The following is an 18,511-nucleotide window of genomic DNA, read 5'->3' as shown; positions in this document are numbered from 1 at the left end:
AGGGGCTGGGGATTTAGCTCAGCGGCAAAAGCGCCTGCCTCGCAAGCGCAAGGTCGTGAGTTCGGTTCCCGGTACCGGAGAAAAACCAAAAAAAGCCAGTCCTGGCTGGGCACAGTGGTTCACGCCTGTAATCCCAGCACTCAGGAGGATGAGGCAGGAGGATCATTGCGAGTTCAAGACCAGCCTGCACTACAAAGTACGCTCAAAGCCAACCTGAACTGCATAGCGTGACCCTGTCTCAAAAAGACAAAATAAATAAAAAAAATTTGAAAAAAAAAGTCAGTTCTTAGGGGTTAAGAGTAGTGAGCACCAGCTAGCATGTAGGATGGCCTGGGTTCCATCCATCTGCAGTACTGCCAAAAGAACCCCCAAAATAAAAAATGAAATAAAAAGAAAGAAAACACAACAAAACAAAAACGTTGTTCAGAAACAGCCACATTTCAAGGATATTCATATACAGTCAAACTTCTGTAGCCATAGTTTCCACATATGCAAGTTTTATGAAGCCTAACTGAAAATACTTGGGAAAACAAAATCACATTTATACTCAACATGTACACTTACTCCTTGATCTTTCCTTAAATGATAGTTTAACTATTTACACAGTATTTACAAGGTATTAGACTATTACAAGTATCTTAGAAATGATTTAAAGATGTAAGCGGTTATACACAAATAATACACCATTTAATATACAAAAATTTGAACACCTGCAGAGGTGGCTGGAGACAATCGCCATAGGACTGATTTACATTATTCGCAGTTAATTTTGCATTATTACTTACTGCAACTGACGTCCGAAATTTTAGAAGCTGGGGTTTGTGATTCTTCAGACAGGGTCTCATTGTATTGCCTAAGTTGGTCTTAAAACTCCTGGACTCAAAGTGAGCCAGAATGTATGATTTTACAGTTAGTATGGGGAACTGTTCACAGTGCAAGGCAGTGAATTAAAAGCATAAGCTTTCCAGTGAGTCCACGTTTTTATTTTGATTACTATTTAATTGCAAAAGACTTTGGGCCACTATTGTATTTACCTAATCTCTACCTCAGTTTCTTTTTCTGCAAAAAGAGGTGCACCTCTATCCAGTTATTATAAAGACTGACATTATAAAGTATCAGAGGAAAAGTAAAATATTAGAAATTCAGAAACATACTATGATAGGAAGACCTAAGATTTTTCTGATAGGAAATCCTGAATTAAAAAGCAAAACCAGACTTGGAATACAGCTCAGTGGTAGCAAACATATTTAGTATCCATAAGGCCCCAGGTTCAATGTCCAGCAGCACAGGGAAGGGGGAACTCTCTAAAATGTCTCCAGTGACCAGTGAAAACTGACATGTAAGCTGCTCTGAGAACTACACACATGGCTTTCCTATTCTGATTTTAATTCCTTTTTTTATTCAACTTATATTCTCTAGCACACTCCTGTCAAGTCAATAATATCCAATGAACAAATAAAATACTTTTACCTCTCTTTAACCTATTAGTACTGTCAACCAAATTCTAGAAAACCGTATCTTCTCAAGCTACAGGTTTCCTCTATACAACAAATGTCCTACTTGAGAAGATTTTTCTCTGGCTTTAATTTCAAAGACACAGAATAACCTCCATTTCAAGAGATTACATAATTCAAATGCCTTTTTTCTCATACACAATATTCAAAGGGACAGGATGAACTCATGAAATAAAACTACGGTATTAGGAACTACATTCCCAAATAATTTCTCAAATGTGACCCTATTACAAGAGTTTTCACTTATTTTAGGATAAAATACCTGAACAGGCCTAAAAGGCTCATCAGATTCCTTCCACCTAGAAAACAAGAGACAGACGATTTTCTCGATATCATTCCGAGGCCAAAGAATGAAATCCATCTCCTGAGTACAGCCAACTACATCCTATTAAAAAAAAAAAAAAAAAAAAAAAAATTAATTATATATACATTTTAAAGAAACAAAGCAAGGAACAAGTTATAGGGTTTGACTACAGAAGTATTTTACAAGTGAAAAAAAGGGCCACCCTGAATCATTTAATATCTTAAGCAGTACAAGTAATAGGACCATACAATCTGAATAGCTCATGACCTGATTTTTACTGTACTTTGTACAGTCCAATGCTCCACTCCACATATGGAGATCTACGCTCATCGAGGTAATGGTGTAAACACCAACTGAAGATCTGAATTTTTGTTGTTAGCCTTTGCAGCTTTATTTCCACCCTTCAAAATTAGAACCTATTTAACAAAGATGTTTTAAAACTTCTGATATCAATCACTATCACAGCTGAAATGCTATCTTTGTTACTGGTAAGTGTTGACAAAATACCTACTTTCCCCCTCTCCATTAACACAGCCAATGTATTTCTTTTCAAAGGCTAATAAACCTCTTCTAGTCCAGGGCAGAGATATCTCCAGCTTTCCCTCACAACAATCAAATGTGGATAGCTCTTGCTCAAGCAGACCCAAGAAGTTTAGTCATTGGCAGCAATATACCATCTCTTTTAAATTCCTTTTCTTTTTTTTTTTTTTTTTTTTTGTTTTTTGAGGCAGAGTCTCATTATGTAGTTCAGGTTGGCCCTGAGCTCACTATGTTGCCCAGGCTAGCCTCAAACTCACGGTGATCTTCCTGTCTCAGCCTCCCAAGTGCCGTGATTACAGGTGTTTGTCACCATGCCCAGCTAAATTTCTTATTTATAAAGGGACATGATGTTAGTGTTCCCTTCAAAAAATAAACAAACCCAACGCGCATAACACGTAACATTCACAATACTTCTGTACATCATTATCAGCAAAATGCCATATAAATAGTTATCCATGTTTTATTTGAAGTCAATTTTTAAAAAATAAACCCACTTTAGGAATTTAAAACTATAACACTGATGATGTTCACAAGCACCTAACAGAGGGTTAAAGGAAATCTGCTACATATTTATCCATAGGAGAATGTCCCTAAACCTGTAGAAAAGCACATTTAAAGTCTCTAAGGCATGATTCCAGCTATTAATACAGCACAAACACAACATGACCTGAAGATCCATCACGGTAACTGTTCATGGGGAGGGGGGCAACCTTAACTCGCAAAAACTTACCTACCAAGACTTAAAACCAGAACTTACCCTTCTCATAGACTGGTATCGAGGAGCATGGAGCTGTACCACATCCTTCTGTAAAAGCTCTATGGAACTTTCCAAGGAATAGCTGGAATCTCGCACACCTTTCAGGATATTTTCTTCATAATTATTTGTCATTACTGGTATAACTTCAGACACTTCAAAAAGTGCTGATTTCTTTTTCTAAAAGAAAAAGAAGGTGTATTGACCCACTGGAAGCACGCTATCTTTTAACACCTAGCCCATATTACAATGTATGTACATTTATTCCAACTTAGTAAAATTACCATCTAATTTTCATATATAAAATGCCTTATTTTCAGATAGTTAGATTTTTCTGGCCTTCCCCTACCCCAACCATGAATAAATAGTCTATTTAAAGAATGCTTAATGTTTCAGTTTTATAACATTATGGTATCTATATCAAGTACTCATTTTAGACACTATTTCGTAAATCCTATGAGGAACCAATACCAAACATCCCAAAAGTTAAAAAAACATTTTGGTGACATAGTACGGACTGTTCAATTTTGTTCAAGTGTTCAGCTGGTTCTATATGCAGCTAAATTAAAAACTCGTCAGTTCAAAACCACAATTATTTAGGGGCTTGGGATTTAGCTCAGTGGCACAGCGCCTGCCTGGCAAGCGCGAGGTTGTAAGTTCGATTCCCAGAGCCGAGGAAAAAAAAAAAAAAAAAAACCCATGATTATTCATACAAATTTACTATTCTTTACTGGGTCAGTTTCCATTACTACTTCTGCATATTACGTATCTACAAGTGTCAATATCTGAAAGGAGAAAATAATGTACACCAAACTGTTTCAAGAGATAACAGGAAATGATTATCATGAATGTAGGTTATAATTCTGTACTACAGAATATAGATCTTGAGGTACACGGGGTCAACTGCAAGGATATTATCCAATTGTAAAAAAGCAGATTTTCACAAATGTTAAAAGAACCACATGGTGAAATTTGGGACACCTTACAGAATACAAAGATAGATGCAATTTCACCACTTACTTATATATTGGATGTAAAGAACCTACATTGTAATACCTTCAATTGAAATGTGACTGCATTAGTTTTGCAGTCCACTTGCTAAATTAAAAAAAAAAGCGCACAAAAGGAAAGTCAGGACATAAATCCTTGGTACAATCCTGTCTTAAGACAATCACTTCAGAACAAATTACTTTAAAACCACTTTACAAACCTACTCTATCAACGAAGAGAGTACTTATGTACAAGTAACTTTTAAAAAGGAGCTAACAAGGGGACTTCCAAATACTAAACAGAAAGTTATACTAAGATTATATTTCTGATTTGGAATTAGTTCACTTTCATGCAAACATGGAAGTACCACTTCCTTATATCCATAACCTACTCTCATGTCAAACACCCTACTGATGATTTAAGAAACTCCATTCTTAAGCAGCAAAAACATGCTGCTTTCAACAAGTTCTTTTTGACTAACCACAACATTCAGTACTTTCTAGTGAACTGTGCACTAATTTTAAGTCTGATTTTAAAAAAGTATTTTAGGCAATTTTGATTTTTAAAAAACAGCACTTCTAAACACAAATTAACCATTTCATTGCTCCTAAAAATTAAACTGTATTCTACTTCATTAAATGTTTCAAATGAAAAGCTATCTGAGGAGTTGAAGAAATGGCTAGCAGATAAAGATTGATTCCAATTTAAGACTTTCAAACATCCTATTCATATTTTTCGTTAAATAATCCTTAAATTGTTATAAAGTTCCCTGTAATCAACATTAGTAGGGCCCACATGAACTGAGAAAAGAGGATCCTGCTAAGCTTTAGAATTAAGTATTTCTAAATTAAGAACTTTCCCATGCATGATTTTACAACTACACAATTCACAGAAAACAAGCACACTCCCACCACTCTTTAACCTAACACTGATAAATTATTTAAAAGTAACAACTCAGTATACACTTACAAAAATCATTTGTGCTAATTCACATTAAGAACTTTCAATTACCTTCTCCTTGAACACAAAGGCAATATACATCTTGAAGTCAAACTGGTCAGCTAGAGATTCTTTTTTCTTTCTAAGCTGAGCACGTAGTCTGTTCAGAGCTTGTTTCTTCCGGGAGTTTGGGTCCCCCATTTTGAAATACAGGTGGTACTAAAGCCTTTGGAAATTGTCACTAAACTATGGGCACTTTTTCTTAAGACTCAAGTACAACAGAAACAAGTCATTTTTCCCTGCTAATATGATTGAACAGCTAAAATCACAACTGTAACCCCAAAACTGTACCTTCTGGCAATATTAGCAGACTGTCATATTACAGGGTCAAGAAACAAAAGTTGCTGTCCAGTCATGTTTGGACAATAATATCTGGGGTCAGACAGGAAAAAGGAAAGAGAGGAAGGAAAAAAGAGGAGAAAATACTTCAACTAACTTCCTGGAAAACACATTTGGCTTAAATGCCAAAATAAAGGCTTTGAGGGGAAATGAAAAGCCTATAATCAGGATTTAGGTGTGCAATAAAACACAGCTAACACCAGTCCAATCCCTTAAATCCATTGATTTTTCTCCTTTTAGAAATGGGATTAAGAAAAGGAATAGGGAGAGGAAAAGTGATCTTCGCTTTCCAAATACTCCCCCCCAAAAAATCAAAAACAAAACACCAAAACAGGGTAGGTGAAATGAAACTGAAATACCCAATTGGATTTTACCCAGCCAGATCCATGGCTGTAGTACCTAATTACTTCTTAGTTATTTCAGATTTCACTATTGCTATATATTGTCAGTGCTTGTTATTGATTACACTTGGTGGTGAGCAAAGAGAAAAGTGCAAAATCAGTAGAGAAAGGGGAGAGGTACAGGGTTTCCCTGCAATCAACTACAGTGTATACTGAGGGCGGACAGCTGTTGCCCAAAGGAGCCATGAGAAAAAACAGCGGAGTCATTACCAACTTCCCCATCACCCACATTTTTACCCTCAGGCGGCTGCTAACGCTGCTGCCAAGGAGAATCATGATGGCAGAGGGAAAGGGGGTTTGTTATACAGTATTAGTAATTATTCCGGCTCTGTGGTTAGACCTGATTCATGCCCGGGAGCCCGACACCCTCAGCCCTGCGGTGAGTTCTACATACCCCCAGGCAGCCTTCCCTATGAATGCGACCCCGTTCAAGATGGTGGGGAGTGCGACTTATCTCCCAGGGAGCATTGCTGAGGCAAAGGTGGCGGGTTTTCCCAAGTCCCAGGCGGTGCGCGGGGACCACCTGCCTTCCAGCCCCAGGCCCCACCCCACCCCTCGCCCTCAGCGGCAGCGACTCACTCGCACCACGGGAGACACGGGATCACTCGGGGTCTCACTCATTTCATCGTGGAAACAATTCCCGCCGGGATAAAGAAGGCGGGAGAGGACAAATGGGAAGGATCGAGTGGGAAGAAAAGAAAATAGCTGTGTTAATATTACTTTTTGAAGTCAGCCCACCAACCCACCCCCCAGAACAACTGAAGCTCTCGGATTCGGGACTCGCTTTCTGCCTCAACAGCTCATGTTTCCAGAGTGTGGATGGCTCGGGATGGGGTCGTGCGCTCGCTTCCCGAGGGGGAGAGGGCGGGATCGAGGCGGGCGGCGGGCGGTCCCCTCCCTGTCCCCGGGGGCCGGGACTCACGGGCCGACTCGGGCGGGCGCGGGCCTCTAGCCGCAGCCCGCGGGCGGAGCGCTGGCGGAGGCAGAGGCGGCGGCGGCGGCGGGGGCGCTGCTCGCAGCTCGGGCGGGAGCCATGTCAAGAGAACACCACCAGCCAACTGAGCCCCTCCATCCCCGCCGCAGTGCGCACGGTGACCCGGCCGCCCGCGCTGCTGCCGCCGCTCAGCCCCCGCCTGGGACCCATAGTCTGGCTCGGCGCCCCGGCGGCGACGGAGGAAAGACGCGAGGGAGAGGCGGCGGGAAAGGAGAACAGAGACGCCAAGAAAGAGGCTCGGCGCGGAGCTGCAGGGGGAGGGGAGGCGGGGAGCCCTGCGCTAAGGGGTCCGTCAGTGAAGTCACCCCCCAAAATAAAGTTATTTCAGTTCAAGCATCTGCTACGGAGTCCTCCTTCCCCCACAGTCGGGTTCCGGCTCAGCAAAGAAGGTCGAGGAGACCCAGAGAGGTGAAAGGCCGAAGCGGATGGCGAGCGTCCGCGGTGGCACAGGCTCGTTACCCCCGCACCGGTGGCTGCGGAAGCGGCGGCAACCTCGGGCGCCTCCCGAGTCCGGGGCAGAGTCTCGTTTGAGGAAAGGAGCGAGAACAAACAACTTAAAATGGCAGCGACGGCCCTGCGTCACCCGCCCCTTAGCGGCACCGCCCCGAGCCGACTGCGGCTGCGCACAGTGTGTGCCCGCACCATGTGCTCAAAAGCAGGGGGGGCCAGGGTTGAGGTGAGACGGTTTTCCTGCTTACCAAGAAAAAAGAAAAGAAAATTAAGACAATATTGATGTACTTAAGATTTTAAATGGGTAAGTCTTGCAAAAAAAAACTCTCGGTAATATTCTAACCTTCAAGGTAAGTTTGAAAATATAGGCTCCCCTCCCCTTCAATATGGAGTTTTCCTGGGCGGGGAAAGGGACTCCCGCCACTCCCTCCACCCAGTCCTCAGGGCGTTCCAATGTCCAGGGTTGGCGCCTCGCCCCTCCCCTCCAAACGTCATAAAGCAACGCCGTTACGGCCTTCTGACAAAGCACCCGGATGGAGTCGCTCCACCCAGGTGCGATGGGCTGTTGGGTCTCGACGTGTCGGGAGCCGAAGCCGATAGTTTGAGTGGGCGGAGAGCGGGCGAGGGCAGGGCTGGCATGGAGGAGGAAGAGGAAAGTGCTTTGTGACATGGGAGTTGAGGGGAGATTTTCATTTCATTGTTAAGATTGGTAGCCCTTCCGGGAGCTGAGGATTCTTTCAGCGCGCCGCAGAGTATGTGTCGCGGGGGTCCTTCGTGGCCCGGCGCTTGTGTCCTCGCCTAGCTATGTGCGCGGGCAGCTAGGGCTTCCCGGGGCTGCGAACAAGGTCAGAGTCTCGTGGGGACGGTGCAGCTGTGGCCGAGGAGAGAGGCAGCCGAACCTCAGCCGTGGATTTTTCCTTACTGCAGAGGAGCACAGTTTGTTAGGATCCCCCAGGACCGCAGACCTAAATCTTGTCCTTTATGAGGCTGTCTTCGTCCTCCAAGTGTAGAGGGACTTTCGTTGCTGAATCACTGCCCTTGACACCAAACTGCAGGGAGCCAGCTTTAACGTGCTGAGTAAAACGCAGTTATATAAGTAATCAGCAAAGGTCAATAAATACTGCGCGTTAGCAAAGCCCGTGTACTCCTTTATTGGCTAGTCTGATAATTTTAGAAGTCTAGCTCCCAAATTCCTGCAAACTTGGTAAAATAAATACGTGTTAGCTGTAAAAACTTTTTTCACTTTTGAGCCAAAGGGATAAATTTTTAGTCTGGACTACTGTGAAACACAATTGGATGTAACTGCTCAAGAACAGTGAATTCTAATACCTTGCCATGGGACTGTACCAATTCTTGGTTAAGATGAGTTTAAAAATAGGGTAGTGTGCCCTGGAGCAAGACAAAACTTCTAATCCAGTTTTCTCTGTAACTTGGAAAAGCTGTAAAAGAGGGGTAATCAAAGAAATCAAAATTTGAAAAGCCATGACCCATAACGTTCCTCAGTGAAATTCCGAGAGAACTCCCATGAGAATTGGCTAACCAACTGTGTGGAAAAAGTGCACTTCATATGTTGAAAATGACTTACTTGGAGGCAGGCTGCTTCAACAGGATTTGTAGAACGATGGTGGTAGCATCTTAACTAAAAATATCTGCTTGATTTCTCTTGCCGAGTTTTAAATTACACCATTAGATGCATTGTGACATAGTGAAACTTTCTTGGTTGAAGCTCAGATTCCACAGTAAAGGGTTACAGTTTTAATGTAATAAAATCCAGTGTGAAGATTCTGTGCCAGCTGCCAGCCTGAAGAATCCGGACCAGTCTAGGAAGGCATTTCCTTACCAACTAACCGTGGATATCCCAATCTGCGTTTATAGCAAGTTAAATGATTACTCAAGCATATGCTTACATAGCCTAAATGCATGACAGTAAGACAGCCAATAAATTACTTAGTAACATTTCAAAAAAGAACCAGCCTTTTACCTTTAAAACATACATTGTACACACATGCTTTGATCTCACAAAAATTGAGATTTCACAAATTCCCAGTCCCTGTCACACTTAGGCCCAGCAAGTATACTAGATTTTTCAAATATTTGCAAGTATTTTCTCCTTTCATTAGTGCCCTGAAGTTTATTAAATAAGGACCTTGATTTGGGGCCATCTGTGTGATTAACAGTTTAATGAGCATGATAAACATCTACACAGAACAACTCTATGCTCTTTTGAGAACTGGTCTTGCTATGTAGTGCAGGCTGGCCTTGAACTCATGGCCAATCCTTTCGGCTCAGCCTTGAGTGCTGGGGTTACAGGTGTGCACCATCACCCTGTACAATTGGAGTTTTGTTCATAAAGTCTTTGCCTACACCAAGAGTTTTACCTATTTTATCTTCCTGCAGATTTAGTGTTTCTGTTTTATTATTTAGATCTTTGATCCATTTTGATTTTAGTTTAGTGCATGGTGAAAGATACAGGTCTAGTTTTAATCGTGGAAAGCCAGTTTCCCAAACCATTTATTAAAGAGGCTATCTGTCTTCCAGTGAAAGTGTTTGGTTTCTTTATCAAAGACAAGGTATGTTTGGCATTGTTTCTGCATTTTCTAATCTGTTCTGTTGATCCTCAGGTCTGTTTTTTTGCCAGCACCATTCTGTGTTTATCACAATAGCTTTGTAGTATGATTTCAGGTCAGGGATTGTGATGCCCCCTGCACTGCCTTTGTTGCCCAGAATTGCTTTTGCTATTCTAGGTCTCTCCTGGTTCCAAATGAATTTTAGGATTGTTTTCTTTAATTCTGTGAGATAGGCTATTGGTATTTTGATTGAGATTGCATTAAATCTATATAACAATTTTAGAAGTATGGTCATCTTCACTATGCTGATTCTTGCTACCCAAGAGCAAGGGGTATCTTTCCGTTTTCTTTTATTTCTTTCTCTTGTCTAATTGCTCTGGCTAATGTTTCCAGCACTATGTTGAATAAGAGCGGTGACAGTGGACATCCTTGTCTTGTTCCTTAAAGTGAAAACTTTCAGTTTTCATCCACTTAGTATGATCTTGGCTGTTGGTTTGTCATAGATGTCTTTTATCAGATTGAGATAAAGACCTTCTATTCTAATTTTCTATATGGTTTTTATTATGAATGAGTGTTGCACTTTGTTAAGTGCTTTTTCTGCATCTATTCAGAAGATCATACTGTTTTTGTCCTTGGCTCTGCTGATTTAGTGTGCTACATTTATTGATTTATGCATGTTGACCCATCTCTGCATTCCTGGGATGAATCTTATTTGGTTATGGTGAATAATATTCTTGATGATTTGCTGCATTCTATTTGCCAGTATCTTATTGAGGATTTTTGCATCTATGTTATTAAGGAGATTGTCCTGTAGTTTTCTTTTTTGGTTGGCTCCTTCTCTGGCTTTGATTATCAGGGTAGTGCTTGCATCCAGGAATGAATTTGGGAGTATTGCTTCCCTTTCAATTTCATTAAAGAGTTTGAGAAGTAGCGGCATTAGGTCTTCTCTAAATTTCTTGTAGAATTCAGCAGTGAATCCGTTAGGGCATGGGCTTTTCACTGTTGGTAGGTTTTTAATTACATCTTCATTGTTATTGATACTGGTTTATTTAGAATTCTTGTATCTTCTTCATCCACCTTTGATAATTCATATGTATCTAGGAATCTGTCCGTTTCTTCTGTGTTTTCCATCTTATTTGAATACAGTTTCTCAAAGTAGGTATTGACGATCTGGATTTCTACAGGATCTGTGATGATTTCACCTTTTCATTCCCAAGTGCATGGATTTGAGTCTTTCCTTTCTTTGATAAGGTTGGCTAAGGGTTTGTCAATTTTATTTAATTTTTCAAAGAACCAGCTCTTCAGTTCATATCTCCTTTCTGGCTCCTCCTCTGGCTCTCTGCTTCCTGTCCACCGTGCCATGTGCTATGATCAGCTTTCCTGCCCCATGCTGCTGTGCCATGCCATCCTGTCTGAGGCCCTCCAACTATAAACTGAAATGTGAGCCAAAATAAACCTATCTTCCCTTAAATTGTGGGAATTGGGTACTGTGTCCTAACAGTATGGGAAGTGATGAAGACAGACATAGACTTCTCCATACAGCTTCTGAAGTGTTCTTACAACATGGTAGTGCCAGAATGAGTGATCTCACAAACAGGAACATGAAAGCCATGACCTCTTTTATGACCTAGGTTCAGAAGCCATATTTCATCACTTCACATTGGTCACATGATCTGTAACGCCATTCAGTGAGCAAACGGGCTGCACAAGGTATGAATAATGAGGGATGGGGTTCCTGGGGCATTGTAGAGGCTGGCTCCTGTGAACATTTTTTTGTGTTGAGTACAAACTAGAAAGTTACCATTTCAGGGCATTGACACCTGCTCACGGTGGCACATGCCTGTATTTCCAGCACACTGAGAGGCTGAGGCAGGAGGATTGCAGGTTTCAGGTCAGCCAAGGCAATTTAAGGACTTGGCAACACCTTGTCTCAAAAAAATTTTTTTTTCTTATTTTTTTAGTCTAGAAATGTAGCTCAGTGTAAAAGGGCTCTGGGTTGAATCCCTAGTACCAAAAAAAATTAATTTTTTTTAAAAAGGTAGTTTACCAAAGGCTTCCATTTCTGCCATAAGATACACTACGTCTGAGGCCAGCAAATTTTTTCTTAAAGAGTAATAGAAATATTTCAGGCTTGCAGGCTACAAGATTGCTGCTTGAACTACTCAGTTGCAATATGAAAGTAACCATAGACAATACATAAGCAGATATGTGTGGCTGTGTTTACAAGACCTTTTGTTTTTTGTATTAGTCCATGTTTGCAGTGATAGTGATTAACCACGGGAAGTTGACACATGTACATAACACATCTTAATGTGTTTATAAAACCATAAAAACAGACAGCTGGCCTGCAGGCTGCAGTTTGCCAACCCCTAGACTAGATTATATTGCAGTAAAACTGGCAAAATTTCAATGGCTTCACAGCAAGGGCCAACAGGGGAAATGTTCATTAGAAACTTGCAAGAATAAAGAATTTTGAGAATCACATGCTTCCATGATCAGTGAAACAAAAGGGACACGGCAGATCCCACACTGGCTCTAAAATCTTCTAAGTAGAAGTGATGTCACTTTCATCCCCATTTCTATGGCCAAAGCAACCCAGCCAGCTGCGTCTGACTTCAGAGGATCAGAGAAATCTGAACCTACTGTGTATCCAGGGGTGCGGTGAAGCAGATTTATTTGGCAAATGGCCCTAATAACTCCCAGGGGCATACTGTTCCTGATTCTTTTGGGTTCTGAGGGTGAACACAGGGCCTTTCACATGCTGAGCACATTCCCTATCATGGAGCTACACCCCCACTCATCAGTTCTTCTGCCCTTGTTCCTTCTCTAGATGACCTCTTTTCCTTTTCATTGAAGATTACACTGTTAGCAATTTCAGGAGAACTCACTGACTATAAATGCTAGGCTATAAAATCTACTTTTTAGTCACATTTGTTTGACTACTATTTTGTTTCCCTGAACCACATTTATCTCACTTGCTCAAAGAGATGGATCTATCTATCATCATTACTTTCAGCAGACAATATTTATGCTATATAACTTTTTTCCTTAGTATAGAAGACCTAGCACTGCACTTAACTCTCAAATGCTTCTTCATCGATATCATTACCTGGGGCTTAACATTTGATGTAAAATGTATACACAACAAAATAAGCAAATTTTAAGTAATTTAGTGAGTTCCAACACCCCCACCTAAATTTATATGAAGATACAGAAAATTAGATGTTCTTTTTCTTCTCAGTAAGTCTTACCCCCTCCAGACATAACCAATGTTCTGATCTCTTCTACTACAGATTAATTGTGTCCTGTTTGTACTTCATGTGGATGAATGCATACAGTAGTCACTCTTTCCTGTAAGTGTTCGTGTACTGAGCAGAGTGATTTTGAAATCCATCTGTACTGTAGCCCATATCTATTCCATTGCACTAACATCGTAATTTATTTATCCACCTCCCACTGACGGACCCATAAGCCGTTCCCAGTTTGCAGCTACAGAGAACAGTGTTGTATAAGCATTCTTGTACACATCTTCCTATAGATATAGCTTTCATTTATCTTGAATAAACACCTAGGAGTGTAGTTGCTGAGTCACAGGGTAAGTAAAGATTTCATTTTATGAAGAACTCCTGCCCTATTTCCAAGTGACCATACCATTTTACCTTTCATGAATGCCTACTAGAGCTCTAGTTATTCCACATTTTTGCCAATATTTGGTTCTGTCAGTTGTTAGTTACTTTTCTATTTGCTAAGACAAAATACCCAACACCTAAATTTAAAGGAAAAAAGGTTTATTTCAGCTAAGAGTTTGTAGGGGTTTCTGTCCACAGTCAGCTGACTCCAAGTCTAGGTGGCAGGGCAGAGGAGCATCACAGAGGAGAAACAGTCCATGGCAAGCAGGCAGGGGACAGCAAAGGAACAAGGAGCTGCAAGTAGCCGCAGCAGCTTCTTCCTGTCTCTTTATATTCTACCCAGGCCAAAAGCCTATTGATTAGTTCTACCTACACCTAGAGAGGGGCACCCTTCATTCCAGCATCACATACCTAATCCCAGTATCACACCCTTCATCCCAGCATCACACACCCTAGATCCAGCCACTTTCAAAAAGCCCTATCTATGACCACACGAGTCCTTGGGGAGACATCTAGATACAAGCCACAGCATCAGTCATTTTTTAACTTGAGCCATACTGGTGAGTGTACAGTGATATTTTTGTTTCAGTTTTCATTTCTCTGACGTTCAGTGATTCTTAGCACCTTTTTGTGTACCATGTGTGCATCTCTGAGGTTCTGTGTTAGATTTGGAAATAGTATTTGATACTCGTTGAGATCCTTATGGAGAGATTTAATTATTTGTAATAAAAGATTTGTGACAGTCTGATAACTGCAATCATCCCCTAACAGAAGCAGAACTTCCCCAGTTTAACTTCCAGTTCAAAGATGGGCTTTCTACCTTTTTTAGAAAAAAAAAAAAAAAAATGCTATTATCTACCTCCTTTCCTTGAAACACTAGTGAAATTAATAGGTTACAAATATTTATTAGACATCTATTATATACTGTATTATATACTGTATGTCTATTGTGTGGTCCGCTTTGAAGGCAAAAGATTATTAAATACTTGTAATCAAGGATTTTTAAGTAGTTACCAAGACAACAATACAATCTGAAAAACAGTGAAGAATACTAGCCCATATATTTAAGAACTGAATTATGAATGACAGCCACTGAGCTAGGAAATAGTAAGGAGGTAATAGGAGGTCAGTGAGTGCTGAGCTAAATAGTTGGGATTTAGTGGAGGAAGTGTGCTCAAGCTCTGAAGGTTAGGAAGAATCCCATTAGATTTAGGTGGGAGAAGAGAAGAATGCAATTTTGGAAAAGGAACCAGCAACTAAGGGCATGAAGGTGATACTAGCCTTGTATATCAAGGGACAGAAGGGATGTCAAGCTAAATACAGTGGGAGATGCCAACTGAAAAGGGGCAAGGCTTAAAAGAGACAGGATGAAGCTCTGATTTAAAACAGCAATCAGAGCACACGCATTTTGTAGCAGAAAATGCCCCCCTTCTCTGCCAGTGTACTTCAGTATGTTAGGTGCCCAGGTAACAGCTCCTGTTCCAGTTCTGGTTGCTCCTGTCTCTTAGAAATGGCTGGTCACTGTGATGCACATTATATGAACCAATCCCCGATTGACAAGCCATTCTGCCTCTGTGCTTTCTGCTTGCTTATTCCATATAAGCCCTAGACCACCAGAGATCAGAGCCTGATATTTTGGGAGTGACCCCAATCAGTGACTATTAATGTAAAATAAATCTGCCTCCAAATCATCGGTGTCATTTCAGTGTTTCTGTTTGATGTTGCAATTTGTCTTTCACAAAACATCGTAAATAAACTGGTTGTGGTATGCTTGTAATCTCAGCACTCTGGGAGACTGAGGCAGAAGCATCACAAATCTGAATCCAGCTTGGGCAACTTAGTGATTTAGCAAGACCCTGTCTCAAAAATAAAAATAAGTTGAGTGTGGTGGTGCATGCCTGTAATCCCAGCACTCAGGAGGCTGAGGCAGGAGGATTGCTGTGAGTTCAAGGCCAGCCTGAACTGCATAGTGAAATCCTGTCTCAAAAAGACAAAACAATACATAAATAAAAATAAAAGGGCTAGTGATGTAGCTCCATGCAAAGACCTTGGGTTCAATCCTCAGTACTGGGGGGAAAAGAAGTAGTAGTGTAAGTAATTTTTTAAATGAACGGGCTATACAGGCCTTACAGCGAAGAGAATGAGTGGAAGACAACTAGAAGAAAATAGCTTTGAACTCAGTGCTAATAAACTCCTTCAATGTGGGTGTGATCAATAGGCACAGTGGAAGCTGCTGCTCTGACTGTCAGCACTGTGGAGGAAAAAACCCCAGTTAGCAAGCTCTACTGACCAGAACGCAGAACTCCCTGTCAGTCTCTTCTGTTTTCTGTACGGTTAATTAGCAGGAATTGGGGACTGAAAATAATGGTTGAGTAAATACACAAAAAATTAGTTTTTTTTTCTCTTTTTAAACATTAAAAAAAGCATCCCCAAATCATTGGGTACATGTAGAAAATTTACATTAAAAAGCAACAACAGAAGAGGGGAAAAAAAGCTGACTGCAGGAGAAGCAATTTGAGGACCAGAAAGAGAAGTTTACACTTGTAATCCCATGAAAAGTTATTGGAGTTCTAGTGAGCTAATTCCAATCTATCCCTTCCAATGCAATCCATGGTGAGAATAAAGACACTAAGGCATACTTGTAGTTATGGGGAGCCAAGGGTAAGTCCTAAGTCCAGCCGTGATGATGGCCATCCCAAACAAGGGCCTCGACCCAGGGTTGAACCTAGGTTTTATTAATTCATGAAGAAAGGAGTGGCTTGAGGACGAGTGACTGTGAGAATGGCAGGAAGGAGGTGAGTGCTGTGAGCAGGGATAGGTAGGAGGCCTGAAATCACCTCTGCAAATGCAGAAAGAAGGATCTGCAGAAAGAGTGATCTGCTTAACACAACTGAGGTAGTATCTAATGTTTCATCGGTGCTTCAGCTCTGATGTGTAATCTACAAAACCCGAGGAAGTCAGCTTCTTATCTTGAGGCTCGATCCCAGCTTACAGTGTGGAGCACTGGCTCTTTATCCTGCCTCATCTCAGCTCACTCATGGGAACAATGGGGGGTTCGGGGAAACACACGTGCTTTCTTCAAAGACCACATCAACACCTCGGCTGGACCGACATGCATTGCTTTAAGCCAATTGAAGGGATAAGGAAATGTCCCAGCCAGTTCTGTACATCTCAATACATGGAAATAGGGACAGGTTTACCCAAAATGGAGACAATTGCTCCTCCTTCAAGGAGCATTGCCCAGGTAGTCCTCCACAGTGTGGACAACTTAGTGAATTTCATGCCAGATTTAAAATAGGATAAGGATGTAACTGAGTGGTAGAGCTACTCAGCTCTACCACTATATTGGTTCAGCCCCCAGTATCACAAAAACAATTATCAAACAAATAACGAGAAAAACCATAAATGACCTAGAGGTCTAGTACTGGCCAAAGATCTATCTAACCACTAAGAGTTCCGGAGAACCCCAAGTACAAGAACAGAAGTTAACACAGAAATCATTGACAAAATATGCCATATCATATTAAGAGAGCTGTGAATCTTCAGGTTGAAAGAGCATGCTGAAAAACAAACAAAAAAAATATTGTTAGATGGAATATGGGGAAAGATGGTTCAGGAAACACTCAGAATGGAGGAGGATAGGTCACCTACAAAGACATACATATCAGACTAGTAACAGGCTAAATATCTGTGGTTAGCAGACACCTGAAAGCAGTAGTGCCTTTTCAAACAATGCTAGAACATCTGTCCATATTAGGGGGGAGAAAACCTTGACACCTCAAACCTTACATGAAAAATTACGTTGAATCCTGGACATAAATGTAATAGCTAGTAGAAGAAAACACACAAAAATATCTTCATGACTCAGGGTTGGCAGTTTCTGAGGATACTACAATCAAAAACCATAATAGAACTGAAAGATTCAGTTAAGCAGGTTTTAAACTTTTGTTCAGCAAAAACATTCGTAAGAAAATAGCTAGGCATGGTCACTCATGCCTGTAATCGTAGGATTCTGGGAGACTGAGAAAGATCACAAGTTCAAACCAACACTGAGCAACTAGGCAACTTGGAGAGAAAATGGCTGGGGATGTAAGGTTGTAATTCAGTGCAAAGGTCCTAGGTTCAATCCCCAGCACAAAAATAAATACTAGACAAGCCACAACTTAGAGGAAAAAAAATCCCAAAACATGAAATGGACAAGGGACTAAAGTCTAGACTATATAAAGAAATCAAGGACTCCAAAGTGAGCTCAAGACAACCTGAACTGCAGAGCAAAACTCTGTCTCAAAAAGACAAAAAAAAAAAAAAAAAAATCAAGGAACTTACAAAAGAATCTTTTTCATTGAGTCCAAGATTTGAGCATGCACTACTCCAAAGATACACAAATGGTTCATGAAAATGTTCCCAGAATCACCGAACAGGTGGGGGATATAGCACAGCAGTGCAAGTGCCTCCCTAACAAGTGCAATGACCTGAGTTCAGTTCCTGATATGGAAAAAAAAAGAATCATCGAACAATAGAGAAATGAAAACTGAAATAATAAGATATCACTGTACACTCACCACCAGTATGGATAAAGTTAAAAAGACCAACAACACCAAATATTGGCAAGGACCTAGAATAACCAGACCTCTCGTAGGCACTGATGAACAGGAAAATGGTGTGACCACTTGGAAATAAGTACAGCAGATCTTCATAAAATGAAATCTCTACCTAACCTATGACTTAGCAAGTCCATTCCTAGGCATTTATTCAAGACAAATGAAAGCTATGTCTACAAGGAGATGTGTACAAGATGCTTACACAGCATTGTTCACTATAGCTGCAAACCGGAAACAGCTCATGTGTCCACCATTGGGAAATGGATAAAGTGTAGAATGTTCGTACAATGGAGTAGATATAGGATACAACACAGATGGATCACAAAGCCACTGTGCTCAGCAAAAGAATAGTTATAAAAGAGAATGACTCCCGGGCGCGGTGGCACATGCCTATAATCCCAGCACTCGGGAGGCTGAGGCAGGAGGATC

General features: G+C 41.1%; 2 protein-coding genes across 3 annotated transcripts in view; one reads left to right on the top strand and one right to left on the bottom strand.

Annotated features, from left to right (window-relative positions):
• Window positions 1-6,502, bottom strand: part of LOC102009721 (chromosome unknown open reading frame, human C6orf62) — an 11,911-nt gene extending 5,409 nt beyond the window's left edge. Inside the window, exons 1-3 of one of the 2 annotated variants that reach the window (XM_005403365.2) lie at window positions 6,421-6,502; window positions 3,116-3,292; window positions 1,777-1,899 (exon numbers count right to left, since the gene is read on the bottom strand). In XM_005403365.2, the coding sequence (XP_005403422.1) occupies window positions 1,777-1,899; window positions 3,116-3,292; window positions 6,421-6,462 (342 nt within the window). In that variant the 5' untranslated portion in view covers window positions 6,463-6,502. Of the gene's footprint in view, window positions 1-1,776; window positions 1,900-3,115; window positions 3,293-5,113; window positions 5,265-6,420 lie in introns of those variants that run through there. The other variant, XM_005403364.2, reaches the window with a different exon arrangement.
• A 1,263-nt stretch (window positions 6,503-7,765) lies between these two features.
• Gmnn (geminin, DNA replication inhibitor) overlaps window positions 7,766-18,511 on the top strand; it is a 61,465-nt gene continuing 50,719 nt past the window's right edge. The window contains exons 1-2 of the mRNA XM_013503810.1: window positions 7,766-7,837; window positions 11,484-11,562. The gene's annotated coding sequence lies outside the window, so the exon portion shown is untranslated. The remainder of the gene's footprint in view (window positions 7,838-11,483; window positions 11,563-18,511) is intronic.

Source organism: Chinchilla lanigera, unplaced genomic scaffold, assembly GCF_000276665.1.
Source record: "Chinchilla lanigera isolate Chin_1 unplaced genomic scaffold, ChiLan1.0 scaffold00082, whole genome shotgun sequence".
Classification (NCBI taxonomy): domain Eukaryota; kingdom Metazoa; phylum Chordata; class Mammalia; order Rodentia; family Chinchillidae; genus Chinchilla; species Chinchilla lanigera.
Note: the sequence above shows the minus strand (reverse complement) of the source record. Positions and strands in the feature narration are given on the sequence as shown.